General features: G+C 36.0%; 1 protein-coding gene across 2 annotated transcripts in view; it reads right to left on the minus strand.

Moving 5' to 3' along the window:
- Positions 1–2,320: 2,320 nt before the first annotated feature.
- The window catches only part of SPATA22 (spermatogenesis associated 22), a 28,303-nt gene continuing 6,059 nt past the window's right edge, over positions 2,321–24,564 (minus strand). The window contains exons 4-9 of one of the 2 annotated variants that reach the window (XM_002826841.4): positions 22,085–22,145; positions 21,861–21,956; positions 11,296–11,638; positions 8,764–8,893; positions 5,494–5,591; positions 2,321–2,649 (exon numbers count right to left, since the gene is read on the minus strand). In XM_002826841.4, coding sequence (XP_002826887.3) covers positions 2,458–2,649; positions 5,494–5,591; positions 8,764–8,893; positions 11,296–11,638; positions 21,861–21,956; positions 22,085–22,145 — 920 coding nt within the window. In that variant the 3' untranslated portion in view covers positions 2,321–2,457. The remainder of the gene's footprint in view (positions 2,650–5,493; positions 5,592–8,763; positions 8,894–11,295; positions 11,639–21,860; positions 21,957–22,084; positions 22,146–24,564) is intronic. The other variant, XM_054535362.2, reaches the window with a different exon arrangement.

Genomic DNA, 24,564 nt, shown 5'->3' on the forward strand with positions numbered 1-24,564 from the left:
ATTGGTTGCAACAGCCTTTGTAGAGTCATCACCTGTGTCTGTACCCACCCTTCTAACATCTCTTCTTCTACCTATCCCTGGCCCTAGGGGACTGTGCATCCCAGAGGAGCCCAGATCCTGGGGGAACTCATTAAAAACAAAGTAATTACACAGGACCTCTCTAGAACAAATTATCTTCAGAGTCCTGCAACAGTGACTGATTACAGCTGCTGATCACACCTTACTATACTTTGGGGGATCATGAGAATGTAGAGAAGCTCAGGGATGGGTGTTTAATCATTGCTTGCTTAGGGAATGGAGAGCATGCCTGTGAGATTGGGGCCTACATCTTGAGAAGTGAAGAAAAATGGTTGGAGAAGTCATAGAAGCAAGCAGGGACCAGACTGTAAATGTCCTAAAATATCTTAAGAGTCTAAGAGTTTAGGCTTTATCCTGTAGACAACAACAAGCCATCAGTGGTCTTTGAATAGAGGACCACCAGGGAAAGACATATGCTTTGGAAATATTTCCAGGTGGCAGAATCTCTCACTATAACCCAACTCCCTGTAAATAGGCCCTAGGAGAGAGAAAAATGGTAACCAACAAGGATCAGACTTCCATTACCCAACCATATACAGATATAAAAGACAGGAATAATAGAAAAGATGAACTCTCCTGGATCACATTCAATTATTCCTCAGGCAAATATGGAAAAGTAAATCCATATTTGCAGCCCTTTGAGTTACTTCTAGCTCCTTACCTCTCTAGGAAAACCTTAATAACCAGACACCATCATTATCTCAACCATTCTTCATGTGTCATATTACCTCCTTATACTAGCTTTTCCTTACCCTACAACTGATCACAAGACCACAACTGACATTTACAACTCCTTCTTCCACACCCATTCCATGTTCCCTTTTACATAACTTCAGCTAGATTCAACCCACATTCCTTGTGAGTCTGAATCCTCAGTGTTATTGTTTTTCTTGGGTTGCTATAATAGTGTTCCATTAACTTTTACTAAGTGACATCCCAAAGAATCCCCCGCATATCAGATATGGTCTTCCCTTTCCTCATTATGCAGAGAAACACAATTTTCCATTGTTAACTGGGATTGAAGTACCACAGGCAGCACAGTAAACCCCTTTTTGCCTACTGATTCGAAAACATAAAGAACCAAAATTGCCAAATGGCAGTCTCAACTTTCAGTAGAATGGAACCATGGAAGCACTTCTGGTAAAACATTAAGAATTGTCAGACACTTCTTCCTTAAGAATTGTATCAGACACTTCTTGTTCACCACTTCAAATTCTCTCAGCCATCTTCTCTTATTCCAGCCATGGCTGCAATAACCAATTCTGTGCAGACTTTGACCAGCTTCACATAGATTTGGTCTGACAGTATTACTTCAGGCCTATTCCATCTGCTTCTTGTGTCCTACCGTACGGTTCCTCTGATTCCATGGAGTGGAATATCATGGAAAACCAGCCCAATGCTCATACATACACAACCAGAAAGTGAAAGGGAGTTGTTGCCGTGTCGGTCAACCCTTAAATACAGGTACTGGGAGCTTATGCATATATGCCTTAGTCCCTCCTAGTGGTTGCCAACTCAATAAGCCATCCTAGTAACTGGTCTCCCTTCTTCCCTATTTAACACCCTCTATTCCTTACTTCTTCACATGACATAAAATTCTCAATTAAACTACTCACAAATAAGACTTTTTCTCAGTCTCCACTTTTTGGGTAACCTAGGCTATGACAGAAAGTAAGATCTGTTAATCAACAGAGCCCAAAATTGTGGGAGTAGGGAGCAAAAGTTCTGTGGGTATGTTAGTTGGTCTATTAATGAGGAAGTCAGCTCTGCTACCACTCCTTGATTTCCAGACTCGTGAATCATGGCTATGGGAGAAACATGATGATACACGGGCTCCTGGTTCAAAGCACACCAACCTTTCTGGTACCCCTAATTTTTGTTACTTTGTGAACTGCTTTGTCTCTAGCATTTGCAACAATGCCTGGCACAAAGCAGATTTTCATTAACTATTTGAAGTAATTAAATGAACCGCACAGACTAGCAGTTCCAGAACAATGCTTAATAACAGTAATGACAGTGGGCACACTTGACTTTTTCCTGATAGTGCAAATACCTCTAGTATTTCCCCCTTAAGCCCAATGCTGGCTTTTGAGCTAACTCAGATGTATTATTATCCCATATTAAATAAGCATCATCTATTCCTGTCATAGTGATCATTTTTATCTAGGATGGTTGTGGAATTTTAGCAAATATATCATTTTAATAAAAACATTAAAATTATACTTCAAAAACTCTTTCCACATTTAAAAGAATTCAAATACTTTAATTCAACATGTGAAATACAAGAAAATAGTAGCTATAAAACTATGGAGATAGTAAATTAAGCAATAACAGAAAACTGCTATAATTTATGCTATTTAAACTTCCTTTTATCACTACTTAAGTTTCATTCATCACATTAATATAATACTGCATCTCAACATCTGCAATTTTGACAAATGCCTGGAAAGTTTTTTGTTCAGAAACAGACGCCGGTCTGACAGAAACACATTTGAAAATGTTCTTTTTCTGGTCATAGTTGCCAACACATCTATGAACTCGGCCTCTAATCAGTCTCGGAAGTTCACGATCCTGTTTTTCAAAAAATAAATATCAAAAAAATAGTTATTACTTCATCTGAATTTCAATTTTTTTAATATTTATGTGATCAGCTAAACATGTGTCACCTCAAAATGCTATAATTCCTTCACGTGACTCAGGGCCCCACTGCTAACAAGACAATGATAGTTATTCACATATTGGTGCCCTATAACAGAGGAAAGACCCTCACTTGGTAGGGCTTTTACAAGCTAGCAAGTTGTTGCTTCTTCAAAGACTGAATAATTCCCAGTGTAATGACACATGAAATTACCCACTCTTTTATCAGATTCCCAGAGTTCCACTTTCAGTAGGCAGCAGACTGGGTGATTCAAAACAGCTCATCAGATGACAATTAGGATAGCTGGATGAAATGTTTTCTTAAAAATCTCCTCGTAAGCATCAGAGAGATATTAAGACAGTGAGGAATTACAGAGACCCCCCCACCCCCCGTCTAGGATAGTATGGGAGTCTCGGATGAAACCTGATTTGGGGGGTGCTTTCTCCCTGAGATGTCTGCAAATTACAGAAAGGCATCTGAGAGTCTAAGAAACTGAGCAGAGATTTCATAGACTTGTATAGGTGGGAAACAAAAAAATGGAATCTTAGGTGTCCAAGGAAAAGAGATTCTAGTAACCACCCCCACTCAGACCTGAAGCTTAAGGTTGGGACCCAAAAGTGTGATGCCTTTAGAGACAAGTAAATCAGAAAAAGATTAGCAATCTCCAAATCCTCTCAATTATGAATAAAATTAAAGCATTCTGAAATTGCTTTCGTTAAATAGTCACAAAAAGCACTAATTATAAGGGGAAAGACTAATGATTGATAAAAGGATTATATGAAAATGAAAAACTTCTGTTTATCAAAAGCCATCATTAAGTGGGAAAAAGCAAACCATGGATATGAGAAAATATTTGCAATGCACGTAATGGACAGAAAACTGATTCCCAGAATAGTTTTTTTTTTAAATTCCTAGAATCAGTAAGAAAAAGACAAATAAGAGAAGAAAACAGCAAGATGCCTGAACAGACTTTACAAAAAAGATATCCAAATAGCATATGAAAAGGTACTCAACCTAATTACTTACCAGGGAATTGTAAAGAAATGAGATAACACTAAATTTACTCACCAGAATGGTTATAATAAAAAAGACTGACAATACTAAGTGTTGGTAAGAATGCAGAGCAACCACAACTCTCCTACATTGCCTGTGAGTACTTAAATTGACACGATCCTTTGAAAAATTCTTTGGCAATAACTACTGTATTTGAATATACACGTGCTCTATGACCCAGCAATTTTACTTCTGAGTATATATCAAACAGAAATACATGCAAATGTGTAAGAGACATAGATAAGAATGTTCATAAAACATTACGCATAACAGCAAAAAATCCAGAAACCCAAATGCCCATCAACAGTGAAATAGAAAACTGTAGCACATTCATGCAACACAATATTATACACAGCAATATAAATGAGTGAGCTACAGCTACACATAACAACATAGATGAATCTTACAAACATTTTGTCAAATAAAGTAAATCACATATTTAAAATGACATAATGTATGATACTATTTTTATAAAATTCAAAAACAGGCAGAATTAATTGATGACATTAAAAGTCAGGCTAGTGGTTACCTGTAAGTAGAAGACAAGAGGTAGTGAATGGGAAGAAGCACAAAGGGCTTTGGGGGGTGATGGCAATGTTCTATTTCTTAACCTGGATGGCATTCACTTTGTGATACTTCATAGAACTGTACAATTATGATTTTTACACTTTTCTGTACATGTTATACTTCAATAACAAAGTTTTTTTAAAAAACTTCAGACTAGATAAAAATAATACACATTCAAGATATTACAGGAATTGACAATTATTTATTGATCACCTACTAGGTGTCATGCACTGTATATTCATGTTTCATCATTTAATCCCCTTAACAACCTTTCAAAGTAGGAATTTGTCTCCCCATTTTATAGATTTTTAAAAAAATCTGAAGTTCAAGTAATTTAAGCAGTGTTCTTAAGTCATAAAACTAGAAAATGTTGGAGTAAATGCTGGAATCCAAGTCTGATTTCAGAATTGAGACCAATGTCAGAATTAAGGTCAAACTTTTACAAAGTTTATGTAGCTCTTACACAGCCTCAATGTGTGTAGGTCTATAGCCTCCTCTGCAATCTCCAGACTTCTTTGTCACCAAGCCTCTTCCTTATATCCCAGCCCACTATGCTTTCCCCCAATTTCAGAACCACTACCCTTACCCCTATCAGTTCCTAACTCTTCACTTTGGTAATTTTAACTACTTTCAGTTCCCTGAACAAGTGAAGCTCTCTCTTAGCTTCAAGTCTTTGCATATGCTGCTCCCTCACCTTAGACTATATCCTCCCCAACACATTTTGGCTTAGTTGATTCTTATTAGTCCTTAAAGATCTAGGATAAGTTACTACCTTCTTTGAAAATCTTTCCCTGATCTGCCCCTTCCTTCTTACTTACTTCTCTAGCACACTGCACATACCTAGCTCCACCATGCCATTCACCATACCACAGTGTAACATTTCTGTACCATTCTGCCTGGGATTACAAACTCTTTGAGAGAAAGAGCCATTTGCCATTTATATTCCACTTTATATCCCTCACACCCAGCACAGTACCTGGCACATAGTAGGCTCCCTATATTATACAAATAAACAACTTTCATATCAGAACTAAAACCAAACAACGTGTTAAAAGTACTAAATTGTTAACAGAATTTATATTTCAACTGGAATTATAGCCTGCATGTTTATACTATGTTGACATAGGCTTTGCGAAGAATACTTTAAAAATACTCACGATTTCATAAAAGACACAAGGCAGAGTATTTTTCCCATCCCTCATAAGAAAACTCTTCGAATAATATGGGCCAGGTGTAACAGCTGAATCAAGAACAGCTAAGCAATATTGAAATGGGGGAAAAATAAATGTTGGTAAACTGCAAATAAAATTTAACAAAGAGAAGCTGATGTTTAAATAACTATCCATATCAACCTCCCATAGTTCTATTTATACAGTAATAAAGAAGACATTTTAAGAGAAGATATTTATCAGGCAGTTTCATAGGTAGGAAAACAAAACTTCTGACTCTCTCCAACTTAGGAACAGATTATATGCCAAGCTCATATAATTGACAATAAATGGCCATCTGAAACTTTTTCCTTAGAATGTGTAGTACAGAGTGGTTAAATCCCCAGAACAGTCTACAACATTATAACAATAAAATGCACATGTGTAACAAAGAAGCATCATAATTTAATGAAAAAAGAAACATTGAGTTAGAATCAGGAGTCATGCATTCAAGTCCCAGGTACTTCAACTTACTAATATTTTGTGACTTTGAGCAAACTGCGTTTTAAATTTATTTTTATTATATACATTTAAGGTATACAACATATTTTCATATATATACAACATATTTTCATATACATATATATAGTGAAATCATTTCTACAGTGAGCAAGTTAACATACCCATCACCTTCCATAGTTATTCCTTTTTGTGTGTGGTAAGAGCACCTACAATCTACTCTTACCAAAATTTTAATATACAATACAATAATATTAACTATAGACCTCCTCTGTGCATTAAGTCTCTAGACTTATTCATCCAACATAATTGCAAGTTTGTACCCTTTGACCTACATCTCCCTATTCCCTCCTCCTTGAGTAAATTGTTTAACCACTTTCAAATCTGTTTCTTCACCTATAAAATGCAAATTGTAATTCATGTTTATCTCAGAAACTATTATGAAGTGACAGCATTATTCATTTATTTAATAACCATCTACTCGGTACTGGTAGTGGGCATTTGTTATTTTGAGGCTGGCCGCCATTTCTGCTAAAAAGACCCAGATTATCCTTCAGGAAAATTCCATTTTTAGCCATATTATTTGGATAGGATTTGTCCCCACCCCCAGATCCAGGAGTGAACTGTGACTGACTTAATCCAATCAGCATATTTTATTACGCAACTACGTAGTTCAGAGTTTCTGCAATGGGCATGTTACCAAGTCAGAAATGGTTTTTTGCAAAGACTCATTGGTTAGTTTCTAGGAAAAAGCAATCAGAAGAAAAATCTAAGAATATGACGGTATGGTATAAGAATGTATAGTCTACAGAAATTTAATAATCAACTTGCTACCATAAGGGGAGAGTCAGAAGCTTCTGGAGAGACTATAGTGTGCAGCCTTAAGATGAAGCCAACATTATGACTGGCCAGAAGGATGAAGAGAAATCACTGTGCCATCTCTTGAGCAGCTAGATCAAGCTTTGCCTGAAGTCAGAAACCTAGCCACTTTTCAGTGCGTGAATAATTCTCTATGCAACACAATATTATACATAGGAATATAAATGAGTATTTAAAATCCACTAAAGTTGTTTTTTTTTGGGGGGTGGTGCTTGCAACTGAAAGGTACTTCCAATATGCTGTGCAGTGTGCTAGACACTAAAGTGTAGTAAAATGAAGTATCTACCTTTGATAAGTTTAGAGTCTAGCCTAGGAACTCAGGATTATAATAGCACTATGAAAGCTAACCATCACATATAAAAGCACGGACCCCCTTCATTTCTTGATAAGAATGTCTATTGGTGTTTATAATGAGTATTGTGATATTCTTAAAAGGATTATTCTGGAATGAACCTGAACAATTCACCAAAGAGAACCTGGGGAAATGAATGGAATTAGCATGTCCTTTTAATAGGCTCAGGTTATTTTTAATATTTATATTCTGTAAATGAGGTGAGAGCCAAAGGCATCCTTCACACAGGAAAAAGCAACTTAGTGGAAGTCCAACAGGGGCTAAGATCTTTGAAATAAGATGCTCTACCTCTGACAGTATTCTAGCTCTGACAGGAAACTGACATGAAATAGAATACCATCTGCTATTGCAGTTACGTGGCTACTGGTAAGAACTGAACAATGTAAGAGCTAAGTCAAGCTTCAACAGAGTAGTAACAGCCATGCCAACGAGCTAAGAGATATGCTTCAAGCAACATGAGTAGGACTTGATAAAGAATCCCTGAAGTATATGGGAGTTCCAGAGGCCAGAGGCATGGAAACCTCCAAAAAGCCAAAAATGAAAACTGAACAAAATCAGCCCAGCCAACACCTTGATTTTAGCACTGTGATACCCTGAGTATAGAACGCAGTCAAGCCCACATGGACTTCTGATCTACAAAACTTGAGTTAAGAAGTGGGTGTGGTTTTTAGCTGCTAAGTTTCCATTACCTTGTTACGTAGCAATTGAAAATGAATACAGTGTGCTTTACTCAAAGTCTGAGTCTCTATTGAATCCAATGTCACTTTATATAATAAAGCTTTTTCCTTAATGGTAACAAGAGAGAAACTGGAATCATTTTTAGGTGAAAGTTAAACATATGAAATGAGTGCACTGATAGAAATCTACATCTATATATACACACATTTATATTTACATTTATATATATATATATAACAGGACAAAAGGAAAAGGAGGTGGTTCTATCAGTCTCCTATTGCTGCTTACAAATTACCACAAACTTAGTGGTTGGCTTAAAACAACACAAAAGCATTATCTTAATAGTTACGGAGGTCAGAAGTCTTATAACGAGTCATCAAAGCTGTGTTCCTTTTGGAGGCTCTAGAGTAGAATCTATTTCCTTAATTTTTCCAATTTCTCAAAGATGCCTGCATTCTTTGGCTCATGGCCCCTTCCTCCATCTTCAAAGCCAGCAAGGTAGCATCTTTCAATGCTTTCCTTGTATAAGGGACCCTTGTGATTACATTGAACCCACCCGAATAATACAAGATAATCTTCCCATTTCAAGATCCCTAACTTAATTACATCTGCAAAGTCTCTTTTGCCATATAAGGTAGCATTCACAGGTTTTGGTAATTAGAATGTAGACATTTTTAGGGAGCATTATTCTATCCACCACAGGGACTATTATTAAAACTTCAGTTCTTTGAATATACTTTAGGGAGTAGCAAAAATCAGACTGTTTTATTTGGAAGAAAAAGGACTAATCAGACATTAAATCCTGTTCTCCAAAGAGTATTACTGAAGTATTTTTGAAGTATTTTACCTACCTAATACTTCAAAAAGAAGTACAGTTTTCTGTGCATGTTCACGCCAATACTTCATGCTTTCAATAACTGCAGAAATAATTCTTAAAGAACTAGCTTTTTCCTTAAACTGTAACTGAAATAATGAGGTTTCCTTTTGAAAAAATAAGAAACATAGTATTAGAAAAATATTTTTTTTCATCATACTCGCTTACCTTCTATGTAAAAATTCTAAGTCCTTACAATGGACAAGTGTGTAAAAAGAACTACTGAAAATTTTAGTATAGTTACTTCCCTAAAATAAGACCATCAATACTGTATTACAGATGGAGAAACCAGGGTGTGCTTAGAGACAATTAATCAAGAGGAGAATTATTTATATAGGTATTCACTCACTCATTCATTCATTGAATATTTTAAAGCATCATATGCCAGATCCTGTGACAAATACAGGTAAGGCCATTCCTTTCCCTAGTGCACTCACACTCTAGGGGACTCTGGGGAAGGAGCCAGACACATTCATTCATTCATTCGTTTCAAAAGTGTTTACTGGGCACCTACTACATGCCAAACATAGCTATTAAGGAAACATTCATGGACAAAACAGTCAAGATATCTGTTCTCGAAGATTTTATAGTCTAGTGGAGGATTTATAAAATAAATAAACATATAACAGAATGTCAGGAAATGTACTTTTTTTTAGGAAAAAACACACAAGGTAAATGGAAAGAGAGAGAGATGGGGGTTATTATTTTAAGTGGGTTGTTGAATGAGGACAGTGGGAACAGCAAGTATAAAAGCTCTGAGATGGAAACGTTCTTAGCATTTTTGAAGATTAACTAAGAATACAGTGTGTTAAGATACTAATTTTCAAAGGCAGGGGGACACTTTCCTTTGTGAGGGTGAGGGTTGTGAAGAACATATGATGGGACTTTTTTTCAAAATACAGGTAGTTTCTTCCCTCTTCCCCCTCTTAATCGATTCTAATATGCCTCCTCTTGATGATTACGGCCACAGTAAACCGCTGTTACTAAGGTGATTATGTCATATAATTCTTGAGTACAAGGAAACATAAGATTGAGAACCACTGTGAAACATGCTTTATTAATCTTATTTACAACAAAAAACAAAACATGCAAAAACAAATTTTACCCCAATGGCTTTTGGAAAAGATTGCTTTTTCAGACATATGGGCAGAACAAAAACTAACAACTGTAAGAAGTTGTTACCATTCCTAGGCTGAAAGGGCAAGAGGAGAAAATGAAAGTATCAAGCCCAGGAAAGCTATACTCGTGAAGGGGCTACGTCATGCAGTGACACAGCTACTGCTGGTGATTTAACATTTAAGACAGGAGAAAGTGAGAAAACCCAACGTTTCCTCCCACCCTGTGATGTCGTACCAGTGACTCCTACTGGCTGACCTCTAGCAAAAGCCAGCAAGCAAACAATCTCAGGATGATGCACTACGCAGGATAGTTCAGCCTTCCTCTAGCAAAAGCCAGCAAGCAAACAATCTCAGGATGATGCACTACGCAGGACAGTTCAGCCTTCCTCTAGCAAAAGCCAGCAAGCAAACAATCTCAGGATGATGCACTACGCAGGACAGTTCAGCCTTCCTCTAGCAAAAGCCAGCAAGCAAACAATCTCAGGATGATGCACTACGCAGGACAGTTCAGCCTTCCAGAACACAGAGAAGGGCAGGTGAAGAATCAAGCGGGCCAAGGGGCCAGGGAGCAGAAATGAGGAATAACCAGCACACATAACATATAAATAACATTTACAAAGAACAATTAGAGCACTGAGCGTAGAGAGGAAGTACAGGTGAGATACAGTTATAGGGAAGAATATAAACCAAAGCACACAGTGTATGCTATGTTTAGAGAATTGTGACGAGTCTGAAGTGGCTAGAGCATTAGACAATTAGTAGACTATGAAATATGAGGCTACAAAGGTAGACTAGGACAAGATCATAAAGCAAAGGTCATAATAAGTTGATCATAAAGAAAACTATGGCCTGCAGTGCAAATCTAACCTGCTATCTGTTTGTGTAAAGATTTGTTGGAGGAGAGCCGTGCCCATTCATTTATGTATTGCTTATGGCTGCTTCCAAGCTACAGTGGCAGAGTTGAGTAGTATTGTTGAGTAGCTGCAACAGAGACAGTATGGCCCATAAAGCCAAAAATACTGTCTGGCCCTTTAAGGAAAATGTTTGCTGACCTCTGTTGAAAAATACTTAGAATGACATATGAAGAGCCTGGATAAATTCATCAACAATGGATAAACTGTCATTATCTTTAAAATGAGTGTAAAGTGAAAGTCAGAATCCAGTAGAAAACTCTAAAGTTTGAAAGGAAAAGGAGCAGCCATTCATACCCTCTAAGAAAATATTTTGGAAACTAACATTCATCCACTTCAATAGAACTGAATATTTATGCTAATCAAGTAATGTATGTCATGGAATTTATTTCAGGTGCTCTTATCTCTGTAGTTTTCTAAATATTTACCTCACATTTTTAAAAATGTAAATAAGTCATTAATTTGTATTTAAATATTTACCTTCAGAGTGTTGTCTTCTGGAATATCATCCAACATTTGTTTCTTATATTGATTTTGTTGAAAATTGGGCTTAAGTGTCTGTAGTGCACTGTTTTTGTCTAGCCCTCTCATTGTGGAGCCAGATATTTTTGATGAATGTGTTTGTCTGAGTAGCTCAGTTTCTTTGTTGTGAGATAAGTTAGAAGGTTCAGGTATTCTTAATTGTTTTTGTTGTTGAGCTCCCGAACTCATTGGACAAGAATTTTTTCCATCATTTGCCACGAAGTTTGTTCGTTTACATTGAGGCTTAAAATCATTTTTATTCCAAGTTTTCAAGCTGGTATTTTTGTTACCATCTCTGTAGCTGTAATAGTGCAAAAAAAAAAAAGCATTTGTTTCTATATGGTTTCTTAATTACAAAAAAAATTAATAATGAAAAATTCATTTATATGGCAATTTATGATTTAGAAAGCACTTTATAACTAACTACTGAGAAATTCCAAATACATCACAACAACCCTACAATGTTGTATTACCTCTCTTTCCAGATGAGAAGACTGATCCTTAATGAGGAATTAACTTGTCCAAAGTCATACAGGAAATTACTCACAAGTCTAGAACCCAGGAAATACAAGATCTCCCAACTCAGAGTCTAGTACTACAAAGTATATTTTTAAATGATAGCATTCTTCATATGATAGTAGTTGTATCCAAGTGGTAAGACTTTGAGGGCATTTGCATGCTTCTTTATATATTCAATTTTAAAATTTTCTACAAAGTAAAATTTTAAGAAGTTAAACTGTGGCTTAGCAATGATTTTAAATCACAAGGAGAATACATATAAGCAGGATAGATAGCTATCAATATTTGATTAGAAATTTTGTGGTTTTACTGCATAGCTTAAAAGCCCTATAATGTATTTGGTACAGCATTTGTCAGCAACATTAAGTGTGTTATATCAGCTGACCAGAACATTATACTAGATGCTAATGAGGCCAAAATCAAAGGCATAATTTCTGAGCAACCTAGTTAAGAGTTCCACAGGAAACAAAACTAGTCCAAGTCACAAATTATTTATTTATTTTTCTCGGAGACAGGGTCTCGCTCTGTCACCCAGGCTGGAATGTAATGGCAAGAACACAGCTCACTCTAGCATCAATCTCCCAGGCTCAAGCGATCCTCCCACCTCAGCCTCCTGAGTAGCTGTAACTACAGGTGAGTGCCACTATGCCCAGCTAATTTTTGTTATTTTTTGTAGGGACAGGGTTTCACCATGTTGCCCAAGCTGGCCACAAACTCCTGGGCTCAAGTGATCCACCTCCTTGGCCTCCCAAAGTGTTGGGACTAGAGGCATAAGCCACCATTCCCAGCCCACAAATTCTTAATTCTCAGTAATTTTACTGGAAATACCACAAGTATCACAAGAGGGCAACCAATACAACTCATCCCTTACTTAGGTAAATAATCCAAAAAGAGGTCTAGGTACACTACTGACCAGGAACAAATCCAAGTTTTATGAGGCCTGAAGCTTGTATAATTTGGGGAACACCGTTAATTGGGTACAAAGTTAGTATAAAATAATGAGAAAAGAAAGCACAATTACAACAATTTAAGTTATAAACACCACAAACATCACGATACCCAGAAAACAAATATTAGAATTATTATAAATTAACTGCCTGATACTCCTTTATAGAAATTTTTTCCTACACTGATCACTTCTTCATACGACAATAATTTTGTAATTTTTTTGGACTCAGGCCAGTCTCAAACCCATGGGCACAAGTGATTCTCCCGCCTCAATCTCCAGAGTAGCTGGCACTACAGGTATGTACCATCACATGCAACAATTTTGTAACTTTATTTTCAATAAAGAGAACAGAAACACAATTTTGTCTTTCCTCTCTCTCATGGTTATAGAAATTACTTTTATTATTCATAGTCTAGAAAAATTTATTTCAGCTTTACAACTCTCTATTGGTAACAGCACATTTGTAGTAATGCCAAAGATCACTGATCACAGAACATCATTAACAGATATAATAATAATGAAAAAGTTTGAAATATTGCAAGAAGTACCAAAATGTGACATAGAAACATGCAGTGAGCACATGCTGTCAGAAAAATGGCACCAATCGACTTGCTCAGTGCAGGGTTACCACGAACCTTCGACTTGTAAAGAATGCAGTATCTGTGAAGTGCAATAAAGCAAAGTGCAACATAATAAGGTATGCCTATATGAGGAGTGGCTGAGTGGATTAAAGATCCAACTGTATGCTGTCTACAATGAACTCAGTTTGGATTCAAAGACACATAAAAGCTGAGAATAAAGGGATGAAAAAAGATATTCCATGCAAACGGCAACCAAAAGAAAACAGGGGTGGCTAAGTTTATGTCAGACAAAATAGACTTTAAGTTAAAAGTTGTCTCTAAAGACAAAGAAGGTCATTATATAATGATAAATGGGTAAATTCAATAGGAAGATATAAAAATTGTGAATATATATACATCCAATATCAGAGCACGTAAATATATAAAGCAAATATTGACAAATCTAAAAGGAAAAATTGACAGCAACGTAATAAAAAAAAGAAAGCTCGATACTCCACTTTTAATAATAGATAAATCATCCAGACAGAAAAATCAATAAACAGTGAACTTGAACACCACTATGGATCAAATGGACCCAAAAGACATATATAGAATTTGCCAACCAACAGAAGACTACACATTCTTCTCAAGCACAGATGGAACTTTCTCAAGGATAACTCACATGTTGGGTCACAAAATCAGACTTAACAAATTTAAGAAGATCAAAATCATACCAAGTATCTTTTCTGACCATAATGGTATAAAACTAGAAATCAATAACAGCTAGAAAATGGAAAAATTCGCCAGGCATGGGGGCTTATGTCTGTAATCCCAGTACTTTGGGAGGCCGAGGCGGGCGGATCACAAGGCCAAGAGATCGAGACTGTCCTGGCTAACATGGTGAAACCCCGTCTCTACTAAAAATACAAAAATTAGCTGGGTGTGGTGGCATGCACCTGTAGTCCCAGCTACTTGGGAGGCTGAGGCAGAAGAATCACTTGAACCTGGGAGGCGGAGGTTGCAGTGAGCCGAGGTTGCACCACTGCACTCCAGCCTGGGCGACAGAGACTCCGTCGCAATTAAAAAAAAAAAAATGAAAATGAAAAAATTCACAAATACAACAACACACTCTTGAACAATTATTGATCAAAGAGGGAATTAAAAAAGAAAATCTTAAAATTATCTTGAGACAGAAACAAAACATAACATACCAAAACTTATGAGAAAGCAAAAGCAGTACTAAGGGGAGTTTATAGCAATGAATGCCTAAGTGGAAATAAAAAGATCTCAAATAAGCATCCTAACTTCACACTTACAGGAATTAGAAAAAGAATAACAAACTAAGCCCAAAATAAGCATATAAAGGCAATAATAGGACTAGAGTAGAAATAAATAAAATAGAGAATAAAAAAAAAAAAAAAAAAGCAAAACTGGGACCAGGCAAGGTGGCTCACACCTGTAATCCCAGCACTTTGGGAGGCCGAGGCAGGCGGATCACAAGGCCAAGAGATCGAGACCATCCTGGCCAACATGGTGAAACCCCGTCTCTACTAAAAATATAAAAATTAGCTGGGCATGGTGGGGCAGGCCTGTAGTCCCAGCTACTCGGGAGGCTGAGACAGGAGAATTGCTTGAACCCGAGAGCAGAGGTTGCAGTGAGCCGAGATCGTGCCACTGCACTCCAGCCTGGCAACAGAGTGAGACTCTGTCTCAAAAAGAAAAAAAAAGAAAAACTAAGAGCTTATTTTTTTGAAAAGATAAAGTCGACAGCCCCTTACATAGACTAAAAAAAGAAAAAAGAAGATTTAAATAAATGAAAGAGGAGACATACAATGGATTTCTCAGAAATAAAAAAGATCATAAGGGACTATTATGAACATTATATGACAACAAATTGGATAACACAGAAGAAATGGATAAATACCTAGAAACAAGCAACTTACCAAGATTGAATCAAGAAGAGGTACAAAGCCTAAACAGACCAATAATAAGGAGATTAAAGAAGTAATCAAAAACCTCTCAACAAAGAAAAGCCCAGGACCAGATGACTTCACAGTGAATTCTATCAAACATTCAAAGACAAATTAATACCAATCTTTCTTAAATTCTTTCATAAAACAAGAGGGAATTCCACTTCCAAATTCATTTTATGAGACTAGCATCACTCTGATATCAAAATCAAACAAAGACACTGCTAGAAAACTACAGGCCAATATCACTAAAGAACATAGATGCAAAAATCCTCAATAAATACTAGCAAGGCAAATTCAACAGCACATCAAAAAAATTACCTGTCGAGTACTCTGCTCACTTCATGGGTGAGGTGACAGGATCCATACTTCAAACCTTAGCATCACACAATATTCCCATGTAAACAAATCTGCACATGTACCCCCTATATTTAAAGTGAAAGTTGAAATATTTTTTAAAAAAATTATACACCATGATTAACTGGGATTTATTTCTGGGATGCAAGGTTGGCTTAACATACGCAAATCAATCAATGTTATACACCACAGTAGCAGAATTAAAGATAAAAATAGATGCAGAAAAAGCATCTGACAAAGTTCAACATCCATTCAGTTTACTCTAAAAAAAATAAGTATAGAAGGAACATACTCCAACACAATAAAGGTCATTTGCAAAATTCCCACAGCTAACATCACAATGGGGGAAAACTGAAAGTTTTTTTCAAAGATCCAGTACGACACAAGGATGCCCACTCTTACCACTTCTATTCAAACATAGTTACAGGCTGGGCATTCTAAATCTGAAAATCCAAAACTCGAAATGCTCCAATATTTGAAACTTTTTGAGCAACAACATGATGCTCAACGGAAATGCTCACTGAAGCATTTCAGATTTTGAATTTTCAAATTTAGGATACTCAACTGGCAGGTATTCTGCAAATATTCCAAACTCCAAAAAAATCTGAAACATTTCTGATCCCAAATATTTCAGATAAGGAATACTCAACTAGTCTTGGAAGTCCTAGCCAATCAATTAGCCAAGAAAAGGAAATAAAAGGAACGCAAATTGGAAAGGATGAAGTAAATGTCTCTGTTTGCAGATGACATGATCTTGTATGTAGAAAACCCTAAAAACTCCATTGAGAAACTGTTAGAACTAAAAAATGAATTCAATAAAGTTGCAGGATACAAAATCAACATACAAAAATCAGGAGCATTTCTTTACATCAACAACAGACATCTCAAAAGGAAACCACAAGAATGATCCCATTTACAATAACACCAAAAAGAATAAAATACTTAGGAATAAATGACCAAGATGGAGAAAGGTCTATACACTAAAAAGTATAAAACACTGATTAAAAAAAAACACTGAAGACAAAATAAATGAAAAATCCTGTGTCATGGATTTGAAGAATTTATACTGTTAAATGTCCAAACTACCCAAAGTGATCTACAGACTCAATGCAATCCCTATCAAAATTTCAATGATATTTTTCACAGAAATAGAAAAAACAATCCTAAATTCATATGGAACCACAAAAGACTCTGAATAGCCAAAACAATCTTGAGAAAGAACAAAGCTGCAGCCATCACACTTCCTGATTTCAAGTTATACCTAAAAGCTACAGTAATCAAAACAGTATGGTACTGGTATTAAAACAGGCACATAGATCAACAGAACAGAGTAGAGAGCCCAGAAATAAATCCATACATTTACATTTACATTTAATTGATTTTCAACAAAAGTGAGAAGAACACACAATGGGAAAAAAGTCTCTGCCATAAATAGCGTTGGAAAAATTGGATATCCAGGTGCAGAATAATGGAATTGGACCCTTACCTTACACCATATACAAAAATCAACTCAACATGGATTAAAGACTTAAATGTAAGAACTGAAACCATGAAACTCTTAGGAAAAAACGTAGAGAACAAGCTCCTTGACACTGGTCTTGCAAATGACTTTTTTCAATATGACACCAAAAGCACAGTCAACAAAAGCAAAAGTAAATATTGGAGAACTACATCAAACTAAAAAGCTTCTGCACAGTAAAGGAAATAATCAACAGAGTGAAAAGGCAATCTATAGCATGGGAGAAAATTTTGACAAACTATATAACTGATAAGTAGTTAATATCCAAAATATTTAAGGAATTCACAGAACTCAGTAACAAAAAACAACACAATTTAAAGATGAGCAAAGAACCTAAATAGACATTTTCCTAAAGAAGACACACAGATGGCCAATAGGTATATAAAAAGGTGCTCAACATCACTAATCATCAGGAAAATGCAAATCAAAACTACAATGATATATTATCAATTCACACTTGTTAGGATAGCTGTCATCAAAAATTCCAAAGATAACAAGTGTTGGCGGGGGTGCAGAAAAAAGGCAATCCTTGTACACTCTTGGTGGAAATGTAACTTGGTACAACCATTATGAAAAACAGTATGGAAGTTCCTCAAAAAATTAAAAACAGAACTACTATATAATCTAACAATTCCACTTCTGGATATATATCCAAAGGAAATGAAATTAGTATCTCAAAGACATATCTGCATTTCCAGATTCATTGCAGTATTACTCACAATAGCCAAGAGGGCCAGGCACGGTGGCTCACACCTGTAATCCCAGCACTTTGGGAGGCTGAGGCAGGCGGATCACATGAGGTCAGGAGTTCAAGACCAGCCTGGCCAACATGGTGAAACCCCATCTCTACTAAAATATGAAATTAGCCAGGCATAGTGGTGCATGCCTATAATCCCAGCTACTCAAGAGGCTGAGGCAGGAGAATCACTTGATCCCAGGAGGCGGAGGTTGCAGTGAGCCAAGACCACACCATTGCACTCACATTGTCTTGTCGCCATTGCCTGGGCAACAAGAGCGAAACTTCGCCAAAAAAAAAAAAAAAATCCAAGATACGTAAACAACGTAAGTGACAGATAAATGGACTAACAAATGCATCATAAAGAGATAATGGAATACTATTCAGACATTAAAAACAAGTAAATCCTGCCATTTTTGACAACATGGATGAACCTAGAGGATGTTATGCTAAGTGAAATAAGTCAGACACAGAAAGAAAAATACTATATGTGCTTACTTATATGTGGGATCTTTACAAATCAAACTCATAGAAGCAGAGAGTAGAATAGTAGTTACCAGGGGTGAAGAGGTGGGAGAAATAAGGTGATGTCAGTCAAAGGGTACAAACTTTTAGTTACACAGAATGAGTAAATTCCAGAGATCTAATGTAGAGCATGAGGACTATAGTTAATAATACTGTGTTATACAGATGAAAATCACTTAGAAGGTAGATCTTAAGTGTTCTCACCACAAGAAAAAATGGTAATTATGTGAAGAGATGGATATGTTAATTAGCTTGACTGAAATCAGGTCACTATGTATATGCATATTAAAATATCAGGTTGTACACCTTAAATATATATAATTTTTTTTAAAAAAATACTTTTTTTGAAACAGGATCTCACTTTGTCACCCAGGCTAGAGTGCAGTGGCAGGATCTCAGCTCACTGCAACCTCCACCTCCCAGGTTCCAGTGATTCTCCTGCCTCAGCCTCCCAAGTAGCTGGGATTACAGGCATGCGCCACCACGCCTGGCTAATTTTTGTATTTTTTTGGTAGAGACAGGGTTTCCCCATGTTGGCCAGGCTGGTCTCAAACTCCTGACCTCAAGTGATCCGCCTGCCTCCGCCTCCCAAAGTGCCGGGATTACAGGTGTGAGCCACTGCATCTGGCCCTAATTAAATTTTTTTTAAGATAACAATAGAAATACAATATTCAACCGCAGTCAGAACCGTTAACAAGGATGAGATTGTCAAGAGAGTGTTCCAGAGGCAAATAGAGTCCAAAAGGAAATATTCCTCATATCTTTGGCCATCCTGAGCAAATTGAAGGAGATCTAAAAGTTTAAAAATTTAGTTATATGGATATTGGGGGCTTGCCACCTCCTTTTATGAATTACTGACTTAAGCTATATACTATTTTATATTATTAAACTTTTATAATAGATCTGTGTAACAAGAATGGTTGAAAGACACGATGTGTAATAAGAAAATTCTGGGTGAATCAGAGCAATAGGCATTCTAAGTATTCCACATACAAGCACGTTAGATAAATTCATGTATTTGTAAAATCCTTAATCAAGTGTTTTCTTGGTAGTGATAGACAAGACAGCACAAAGTTATATAAATACATCAGAACTGTATGTTTTATCCACAATATATATTGAGTACTGAAGGAACCTTAGATATCATCTAGTTCGATTTTTTTCCCATGGATAAAGACATAAGACTCAAAAAAGGTGAAATGGCTTTTTTCTGTTCAAAAATAAATTAATGATTAACTCTGGATCAGTGCAACTATGAATAATTTTCTTTTTACCTTTTTTCTAGAATTATTCTATTATTTTCATAATGAGAATAGTAAGTTATTTTAGAAAAAAATAATATCCTTATCTTCCCTTAAAATTTATGCATTTATCTGAACCCGTTTGCCAGGCTGTGTTCAGTTCTCAGCTTCTAAAGCCTTCATCTCACCGAGCACAATAGTGTATGCCTGTAATCCCAGCACTTTGGGAGGCTGAGGTGAGGGAATCACTTGAGCCCAGGAGTTCAAGACCAGCCTGGGCAACATAGCAAGGCCTCATCTCTACTAAAAATGTAAAAATTAGCCAGGCATGGTGGTACAAACCTATAGTCAGTCCCACCTACTCAGGTGGCTGAGGTAGGAGGATTGTTTAAGCCCAGGAGTTCAAGGTTGCAATGAGCTATGATCATGCCACTGCACTCCAGCCTGGGCAACACGGCAAGATCCAGTCTCAAAAAAAAAAAGATTAAAAATGTTAAAAGTCCTCATCACCTCAACTCCTCAACTGAGATGTCTTAACTACTAAGTAAGTACAAGCTCAATGTCTCCTCAGAGTCTAAAGCCAATTGTAGGAGCTTTGGCAAACAAGCTCATCCTTACTAATCTTACTAATTGTACATATCCTAATTCTGGTGAATGAAATCTATATTGATAACGTGTCTAATAACACAGTATCTATAAGAATAGGAGTGTACTTTGCTCTTGGAAACTCCATGTCCCAAGAAAGTATAGACTAGGCTGCCAGAAACAATACAGGATGGCCAGTTAAATTTGCATTTCAAATAAGTAACAAATTTTTGGTATGTCCCAAATATTGGCTGTGACACATACTAAAAAATTCCTGATTACCTGAAATTCAAATTTAACTGGGCATCCTTCATTTTTATTTGCTAAATCTGGCAACTGTAGCCTGGACTCCAAACCTGAAGATTAGTCCTTTAATTGGTTCAAAAGATCTTCAGCAGATTACCAACTGCCTGCATGGATTTTTAAATGTTCTCTACTCCTGGATTTCCTGTTGTATTCCAACAGTCTGACAGATCATGTATTAATTCAAATTGTAATATCCAGTACTGGCTGCCTGTCCAGATTACAATCTGTTTACCTAATTATCTGTTTAATGCTTGCCAGAATGGATTTTCTTCTAGCACCTGCAGTTGGAACAATGTCTCTAAGAGCCATGCCAAACCACTGAACAGGCCTAGTTTTAAGGCCTTGTTATGAAGAAACTAATGGACTGGTCCTGGGGAAACTAGCATGAATAATAAAATCAAAACTAATTTTTAAATAAAGATATTATTTCAATGTATTTATTAACAACTATATAAAAAGTTCCCCCGTTTAAAAAAATACAATATCTTTATATAATAAAAATGAGAATAGTATTAACTTCATATGGTTGTTGTAAGGATTATTGAAATAACATATCAAAGCACTTAACAGTGACTGATTTGGTGTTATTTTCCCAGCGCTTTGTTTCTAAAATTATTTCCTTCAATATTGCCATTTATCCAAGTCTACTAAAATCCAACCAAGAAAAATCCATGTTCTTTTTCTATCAATTTTTTCATACTATTTAAACATTAAACTTTGGTCCTTATGGCAAGAACCCTCACCATCTTTTTTACCATCTTCTTCATTTCTTGAGCCCCTACTATTGCAGATGCATATGCATCTCAGCCTCCATTTTTCTTTCTTCTTCCATTCTGTTTACCTTGAAGCTGACTGTCTTGCAGGATAAGACTGAGTACTCTAATTGGTTCTCAATTCCTAAATACAATCAATACTAACATATGATTCCTGTCTATTGTCAATTAAATCATTAATAACCCATAAGCAAAATCATAAAATTCATAGCAATGAATATTGGCAGAAATTTCATTGTCACATTAAGAATCTTTTGAAGCATAATCACTGTGAAATTTACATATTTTTTAAGTTTTTTACATGCATGTTCTCTTAAGTTCTTTCACAAAACATAATTAATACTGCCATAGTTGTTATTTATAGAAATTTCCTAAATGTAATTCTGTCTGAGAAACAAAGAAGTGAAGGAGGAGGGAAGAATGAAGAGGAAGACAGGAAAATGAGAAGGAATAGAAGAAGAAAGAAATTTTAAGTAGACTCACCTCCAACCACCCTGGCTTCTTCCAGTATTTGATTGAATAGAGTTAAAGATAGAATCTTGACTTCTCAGAGGACGAGAAACTGAATGTGGTATTTGCCTTTCAAGGGAATATGTCTTGTTAAATATTAATAGTTTGCTCTCAAATTGAGAAATTAAGATATACATAGAAGAACAAAATCAGTCAGTGACAGACACACATCCAATGGTTTATATTTCTCCACATACCGGGTGTCCACTGTTTTCATTACAGGAGCCAACTCTGGATTCACAGCTTCCCAGGCCCAATCTCAAAAGATATAAGTAACATAGATAAAAGAAAGATAGGTAGTATTTTTCAAAATGATAACTTCATACTTATTTAATTTGGGGGGTTTAAAAGCTTGAAGAAGAAAAAACTTGAATATATGGATTTCTTCAACAGTACTTTGTTGGAAAACCTGTCACAGCCTGCTTTATTAATTTTTATAGATGTCTTTCTTATCCATTGTATTTTAAGCAAAGATAATTTAATCTGTATCTTTTCTACAATCAGTTCTAGTATAGTATCTTTAACTTTGTAACATGAATTTCATCTAACCCAATGTTTATTGAACTTTTAAAATCTCGCCCACAGAAAGAAATACATCATAACTCAGAACATATATATGCATGATATATGTGAGACAGAGAGATAGAGAAAGGAGAAAAAAGAATATAAAACTTCACCATCAAATCTTATCCTTAATATGTGTGATACACTCTGAAAATCTTATCCTTAATACGTGTGATACACTCTGACACAGTCATGTGTCACTTAATGACAGGGACACATTCTAAGAAATGCATTGTTAGGTGAGTTTGTTGTGCAAACAACATAGAGTGTACTTACACAAAGCTGGAGAGTACAGCTTGTACACACCTAGGCTATATGTTACAACCTATTGTTCCTAGGCTACAAACTTGTGCAACATGTTACTGTACTCAATACCATAGGCAATTGTAACATAATAGTATTTGTGTATCTAAACATATCTAAACATAGAAAAGGTACAGTAAAAATATAATATAAAAGATAAAAACCAATACACCTTAAGAGGGCACTTACCATAAATGGAGCTTGCAGGACTGAAAGTTGCTCTAGGTGAGTTAATGATTAAGTGGTGAGTGAATATGAAGGCCTAGGACATTACTGTATACACTACTGTACACTAAACACACCATACATTTAGGCTACATTTATAAAAAAATAATAAACTGTGCTATGACATTATGACAGCTACTATGCTATGTCACTAGGAGATAGAAATGTTTCAGCTCCATTATATTTGTAATGGCACCACCATCACACAGGTGGTGTGATTGACCAAAACATGGTTATGCAGTGCATGGCTGTATTTTCTCTTCTACTCTATTCTCTTCTATTTGTTTTTTCAAAGATCGATTATACCTCAGACTGATTAATGGATCAAGACAAACATTTTTAAAAAACACTGATGTAGTCCTCTCTCTTACCCAACACAGGAAAACTACTATTTCTGACAAATAGTAATCCTGATCCGAGCTTGAAGTACTTCAGGAGGACACACATTTCCTTATGGAGTATCTCAATTTTTCAAGGTTAACATTCATGCTACTTATAAAAATATTTTAAATGACGGAATGTTTTCTAAATGGTGGAGTATGACCAGATAAATGCCCAGTTGTGCATAACCATGTGAATTTATGATTTTTATACACAAAAATTGGAAACATATGAACTTCATACTTAAAATTCTTCAAATATATCTTTTATATATTTTGTTTTCTTTAAACAAAATACAGATTTAGAAGTATGTTAAAGTCTATGGGAGCACACGGGATGAAATTAACATACAAGTATTGCTGTATCAGAGATATTTTTAAATTCTAGCTATATAAGATCCTATTAATGGTTTTTAAAATGTGCCCCCAAAATGTAAATGTATATAACCAGCATGTATCACGTATATTTCAGAATGTCTGCCTGCCCATTCTTCCAGAGGAAAGTAAAAAGTCAACAACAACGATTAAGACCTCCCAGCATCCACCAAACCTCAGCTAACTGGTTCAGAAGTAAGAGGCCTAACCTAAACCTAAGCCAGGATTTCAGTGGCCTTACTTAAAAGATGAGCTGAATCACAAGCTGTCTCTAGGATTTGAATTAAGAGATACAGAGGGCAGTCTACCAGTGACCTCTGAGAACTACAACTAAAAGGTTATGCAAACTCACAGGAAGAGCAACTTAGTTCATGTGCCAGTTGAAGCTATAAAGAAGCCAACTGGATGAAGGTGTGTCTTAGTCCGTTTGGACTACTATAACAAAATACTTTAGAATGGGTTATTTATAAATATGATAAATATATTTCTCAGTTTTGGAGGCTGGGAAATCAAGGCTTCTTACTGTGTCCTCACATGACAGAAGGATGGAAAAGCTCCCTCATACCTTTTATAAAGTCACTAATCTCATTCATGAGGGCTCTGCCCTCATTACTTAATTACCTCCTGAAGGCCCTACATCTTAATACTATCACACCAGCAATTAAGTTTCAACATATAAATTTGGGGGGGATCACATTTGGACCATAAACAGCTAACAAATGAATGAAGGCAAAAATGCCATAAAAAGAGAAAAAGACTACGGCCAGGCACCAGATATTTCCAGGCATCTGCACTTCATAAAATCTATCTTTTTTTCCCATTTTTCCTGT

Source organism: Pongo abelii, chromosome 19, assembly GCF_028885655.2.
Source record: "Pongo abelii isolate AG06213 chromosome 19, NHGRI_mPonAbe1-v2.0_pri, whole genome shotgun sequence".
Lineage (NCBI taxonomy): Eukaryota > Metazoa > Chordata > Mammalia > Primates > Hominidae > Pongo > Pongo abelii.